This window comes from Hippoglossus stenolepis, chromosome 12, assembly GCF_022539355.2.
Source record: "Hippoglossus stenolepis isolate QCI-W04-F060 chromosome 12, HSTE1.2, whole genome shotgun sequence".
NCBI classification, from domain to species: domain Eukaryota; kingdom Metazoa; phylum Chordata; class Actinopteri; order Pleuronectiformes; family Pleuronectidae; genus Hippoglossus; species Hippoglossus stenolepis.
The window spans coordinates 12847278-12853643 of NC_061494.1; the positions used below are offsets into that span (position 1 = coordinate 12847278).

The 6366-nt window shown below is 46.6% G+C and overlaps 1 protein-coding gene across 1 annotated transcript; it reads left to right on the forward strand.

Annotated features, from left to right (window-relative positions):
• Nucleotides 1–449: 449 nt before the first annotated feature.
• gdf10a (growth differentiation factor 10a) lies at nt 450–5156 on the forward strand. The gene is made up of 3 exons (XM_035171780.1): nt 450–1088; nt 2808–3961; nt 4082–5156. The coding sequence occupies exons 1-3, from the start codon at nt 845–847 to the stop codon at nt 4271–4273; spliced, it is 1590 nt and encodes a 529-aa protein (XP_035027671.1). The 5' UTR covers nt 450–844; the 3' UTR covers nt 4274–5156.
• The last annotated feature ends 1210 nt before the right edge of the window (nt 5157–6366 follow it).

The following is a 6366-nucleotide window of genomic DNA, read 5'->3' on the forward strand; positions in this document are numbered from 1 at the left end:
CCGAGTCTGAGCCCTGCCGTCCCAGTGGAGGCCATGAATAAAATCACAGACAGTCCCTCAAAAGTGTCATCTCACAGCCTCTCACTCCAAAACTCTCTCTCACACACACGCACGCACGCACACACACACTACTGTACAAAATGTGGATCACTGTTGCTAACAATAGCCCTTGGGTGGTTGGTCAGACTATTATTGTAGGTGTTTCCATGCTAATTATGTGTGACTGAGAGCATGTCAGAAGCAGTTACTGGAAATAATGTGGTGAGATGGAAATTTTGAGGTGGAATTACTCGCAAAGAAAAAAAGAGGAGAAAAAAGCTTATTGAGGTTCAAACGTGGCTTTGTGTGAACAGTGCTAAAGAAACGACAATCATTGTTGTCACTGTACATGGATGCAAAACTTAGAACGACATCATCATCATCACGATCATGATAGAGAAGGAGGAGGGAGAGGGGGCAGGTCAGCATCATGACCTAAACTCCTGGCTGTGTCCTCTGCAGAGACCTCGTTGGCTGACAGGAGTATACGTCAGCGCCTCTCACCGCTCCACTATAACCCTCCTCAAGCCTCTGGCGCCCACACAGACGCAGATGTAAGAAGTAGCAGCTCAAACTCTTGCCCGGACTAACCCACTCAGCATCCACGAGTGTGACGGCTCAGCGCGCACGAAGCGGACAGTGAGAGCGGAGCATTGGAACATTTACGCACAGCCTTTTCTTTGCGTCTGGATTGTTTTGGCGCATCTTTAAGTCCTTATTGGAGAGTTTGGGACATTTCTCTGCATTCCTTCCCTCTTTTGGATTTTGTATTCATTTCAGCACGCACACGGCAGCTCCAAGTACGATGCCCTCGCACCTGCTCCTGTTGATGTTGAGCTGTTTCTTGGGTGCAGCGTCGGTTAGGGACATGAAGGGGGGCTCCTGGAGCTCACGGGACAGCGGCTCTCTCCGGTCCTCGTCGGACCCGTTCTCAGATGGCGTGGATCAGGACATGGTCTCCCAGCACATGTCCAAACTGTACGAGAAATACAACAGGGAAAACCGCCTCAAGGAGGGAAACACAGTCAGGAGTGTCAGAGCCAGCCAAGGTGCGTGAACACATTCATCAACCTGCACACAGTAAACGATAAATAAGCATCGCCTCCTGCAAAATTACTCAAGTGCATTCTAATTTTCTTTTTTGCCAAAACAAAAAAACATATAGCCTTGGGTGCTGTTCGTGCGCCATAGGTATGTGGCACAAAGCAAAAAATAAAAGACTGGAGTGTCTAGAAAGCCCCTTGATATTTCCCATGCATGGTTATTAAAAGTGGAAGCGCTCAGTGGGGCTGCGTGTCTCGGTCAGACGCTCTAAATAGGTGTGATTGTTTTGGAACAGTCTGAGAATGCATTAAAATGATTTCGGGACGCTGTGGATGCACTGGAAGCAGCTGTGCCTCCTCTTGCGCACAGGCTGACCAATTACCGCAGACAGACGCGCACTGTGCGCAAGAATGCCTGCGATTCCCTGAGAGCAAATGCCCGGGTTCAATACCTCAGCGGTGGGTTTGGCGCGCTGCAAAAAGGGCCATTGTCGTGGCTTCCATGTTCCTGTTATGGCTACGGGACGTATGTGACTCCACGTCCCGGAGTCAAGGGGCTTAAAGCACAGTCGTCCCTCTCTGTCTGATGCTGTTTTTATAAACACAACTCACAGACATTTATAGCCCACATAGTTCTCATATGGCATATCATAACACGTGAGTATTTTTACTGCAGTGGCCCAGTGTAATCCAAGGAGAGATGTAAGAGCGTTTTCACAACAATGTAAGATCTGTTAAAACAGTTGATTATGTCTTGGTGTCTGCAGCAGACAGTGCCGGCTGTATTAGGCTTAAGGGGAAGCTTTAAGAGAAACTGAGGTAAGCATTTCCATATGCAGGCTGAATCCGAGGTAATGTATATCTCTTGAGTCAGTCCATACTTCCGCTGAACTCTTGCACAATGAACAATAACTCTGCTGTTGAAGTTAATGTTCATCATGAATATGTAGCTCCCCGCATGCTGGCCCCCACCACCCTACCGCTGCCAGCCCGAGCTCCAGAGTCTGGTTCCTCTTAAGGGCACCTTCTGAAATCCTACCAAGGACCACGGAGCCTCGCAGCAGCCACACAGCTCTGTCATGTAACACAGAACAAGGAGAGGAGTTAAACACTAAGATAGTGTTTTCTGCCACTTGGTACCTTTTTTGAAAATGCCTTTACTGTAGAACGTTATCATCAAATCGTTTGCTTCTTATTCAGACAATGCTTAATACACATGATGAAAATCAGTGATGAATAGTGTAGAAATGCTCAAAGCTGTGCGTTCAGATAAGGTTTAGTTGCTTGTTGCTGGTGTTTACATTGGCAAATGGTTCTCTATAGAATTTGGCTTCTCAGTATATCTGTCCAAGAACAACCAAAAACAGATTTTGAAATAACACACTAAGAGCTGCAAAACATTCTAATTGTAACTATGTGGATTGATGTTTTAAGAGGCCGGGGCAAATGTTTCAGAAGAAGTTTTGGTTTTAGAAACATACACATTTCGCAATGTTAAAGAAAGTGAAAAAAAATCCTCACACACATATTCAGTGGGTCCCTCCCTGACCTTTACGACATCTTACCACCAAGTTTTGTGGTAATCAGTTAAGTAGTTTATGTGTAATCCTGATAACAAACAAACACAGATTAGAACATAACCTTCCTGGTGGAGGTAATGAAAGAAAAACAGTTGTCATTGTGTTGTTCACCTGACTGACACTGATTGATTGATTGTCTTTTCAGACTCCTCTGACCACAGGGCGGCGTATCGATTAAACCTCACAACCCTCCAGGATTCAGAGGTCATCCTTTCTGCCACATTCCACTTCCTGCTCGAGCGGCGCCCTCACCAAAAACCCTGGTTCTGTAAACGCTTTGAGAGCCCGTCCTGTCGATCCTCGGTCGTCAACCCTTCTCCGTCCATCAGCCTGCTCTTTCGCTCTGTCTCCTCTGGGTCAGAGGTCACATCTGGGTCAATGGGGTCACTTCTAGGCAACGTGACCTTCCACCCCCACAGGAGAGGGGTGTGGCAGATGAAAGATGTGACCCAGGTCATAAAGGAGGCGCGGGATAAGGGTCATCTCCTGGTGTCAGTGGAGTTGGACTTAGGGCAGCACCACCAAAGGAAACCAGAGGAAGTGCTGTCCGCCGGCAGCCTGCCCTACCTGTTAGTTTATGCCAATGACCAAGCCCTGGAGGAGCCCAACAGCGTGGCTGCAAGTCTTCAGAGATATGACCCTTCCAACGAGGGAGGAGAGCGCTCACATTCCTCTCAGCTGCCGCACAGGCCTAACTCCTCACCAGAGTCGAAAGGACGCGTGAGAAGGCAGGCGACTCTTCCCACTGACCCCATCCAGAACAATGTGCTACCTGAGGTTGACTACAGGCCCGATGGATACAGGAAAGAAGACCTCTGGGAGAGCACTTGGTACCTCAAACCCAAGCCTAAATCAGGAAGGAAGGAGGAGAAGAGAAAGAGCCAGGATGAAGAAGTGGAGGGAGGAGGAGCACATGACAGAGAAGAACCCCAGGTTCTCAAAGAAGAAGAAAGAACATCACATAATGGGCTCAAAGCTGACGACTCAACTGTGAAGAACGACAAAAACGGTCACACGCGGACTATCGGCGATGGACGAAAGCATGAGCGGAGAAATGAGGGAAAGGATGTAAAAAAGCACAGGGGGCGCTCTAATGCACAGTCGCCTGTCCTGAGTTTCGATGAACAGACAATGCGTAATGCCAGGAGGAGGCAGTGGGGCAACGGCCAGCACAGAGGCTGCTCCAGGAGGAACCTCAGAGTGGACTTTGCAGATATTGGCTGGAGCGAGTGGGTCATAGCTCCCAAGGCCTTTGAAGCCTACTACTGTGCTGGTACATGTGGATTTCCCATGCCCAAGGTAGGAGTACAAACACGTTACTCTATATCATATAATTTGGTTTATACACAGCATTAACAAGTTATATTGAGTAACTATAGTGTGTTGTCCTTCTCCTTCTATCTACTCAATCTCTCCCAGGTGGCGAGGCCGTCCAACCACGCCACCATCCAAAGCATAGTCCGAGCCGTTGGCATCATCCCTGGGGTTCCTGAGCCCTGCTGCGTCCCAGAAAAGATGAATCCCCTGGCCGTGCTCTACCAGGACGAGTCCAGGAACCCGGTGCTCAAGGTTTATCCCAACATGTCCATCCAGTCCTGCTCCTGCAGATAGGAGGGGGGAGGGGGACAAGCAGGGTGGATGTGGGGAGAAACGGAAAACAGGACTAACGGAGACACAGAACCATACATCTGTTTGTCGAGTGGTTTCTTGATCCTGGAGAAACAGCGTCACTTTGGCCGTCATTATTCCTCGAGGAACGTAGGCTGTAGAGAAATCACTTCCATCTCTTTTGTCCTGCGGTAGAAGACTTGAAGAGACACATTGTCTGGCATCTGCCTCGGCGAGAGGAACAGAGTCGCACATGTAGAGTCAGGGCTCCACATGTCCACGAAGCCCCGGTTGTTTTGATTCTGTTTGAGATAATATTGAGGATTTCATGGACAGGAGCATTTAGAGAATGTTTTCTCTTTTATCTCAGAATATATCGGTTTATCAAAAAGCTCGCCGTGAGTTTGTGTTCATGTTTTCTTTGGACACAAAAAGCTATAAATATGAGACTTTATCAATGTGTCATCGGGCAGCTTTACACTGCAACACACAGATGAGAGATTAAGAGACGGATTTCGTCAATTTTACATACTGTGTCCAGCTGTTCTTACTTTGGAGCTAATCACACGCCACTGTGTACATACATGCAGCGCTTAATTTGTTTGCAAGACGGGAAGGTTATTGTACATTCTTGCTCTCGAGGAAGTATCCAGTGAATTGTGGAGAGCATCTGGAATCCATTTACACTCGCCACCCCTTCAAGAATATTATAATGAAAACAGAAGAATGTTTCTATTTCGAATGTGACACTTGGTTAAAGATAATTTGTCATGGTTACTAGGTTTTGTATTATTATATTCTAGATGAGATGCTGTACATGTGTATTGTTTAAATTATGAAAAGGTAGCCTTGTGTAAGTTAGAATAAAAAATGTAATTTAATCCAATGCCCTTGCTGGAATATTATTGTTTTATACACTTAATTTAAACTGTGTTTGATTTTGGGGGGGGGGAAGCAAAAAGGGCACCAGTGTTCCAGGAAGGTTCCACTCAAAGATAACCAACATTCCCCTGCAGCCCCTTGAACTCATTATTACCCCCACACCAAAGGCTCAGACGTTTTGTTGTCCGGCAAATAATGTGAGTAATGCGGTTGCGCCGCATTGCTGGTTGACGGAGGAAGCAGGCATGCACCTATTAGGACGTCAGCCACTTGAACATCAAAACACGGCGCACTTCCCCTTTTTCTACCCATCTGTCTCCCTCCATTCAAAAGCAGAGCATCTCCAAGTGCAGGATGTTCTCCTTAATAGCCCCCCCACCAAAAAAAAAAACATATACAGATGGTAACAGATAGATGATCTCAACCACTTGAACTGCAGCGCTTGTCACTTTTATTCCCAGGAGGATGACGCTGACCCGCGCGGTGCCTAAACAGTGTGTCATACTGACAGTGAAATGACAGAGGGAGCCTTGTGATTATTAATCCATTCCTTTGTGGTTGCTTTTGCCTTGAGCGGGAAGGAGTCGACACTGAGCGCCACATCTGTTTACAGACATGCTTTGAAGTTTGCCAAGACTGGACAGTGATGGTGTCTCAAATACAAACAGAGACATTTAGCAGAATAGGAACAAAAGACTGAGCCCTTGTACTGTTTACTGCAGCTGAAAATATAAGTCATCTTACATGCAATTGTGCGCTTAGAGCTAAAAAAAAAGGGAACCGTCAGCCAGCTGTTATTGTCTCTAAAAACAAATTCGGCCTCTCCTGTTGTCTGCATTATTAGATATACAGAGACTATATATATAGTAGTTCATGTTTTACTGTCAGCAATGAATCAAAGGGGATTTTTTTGGTTTTTGACACAGAAGTGAAAAAAGCTCTCGGTGTGATTTCTAAATGTCTGCTGTGGTGCAAGTTCAGCTCACTTGGCTCACTCGAGATCGTAGCATATACACGTTATCGTTTTGCTGATTTCAGTTCGTGCTGGATGTCTCAGCTAAACAATGCTACGCAACACCTGGACTACCGTGATCAGAACTGTAAATTTAGACCTGTGAATAGGTCGAGGGAAATAAAATGCAGTGAATGCTCCCACCAATCAGAAATATTTTTATTTAGCGCTGTCTGACCCACCCCCCCAAAGTTCCTGAACT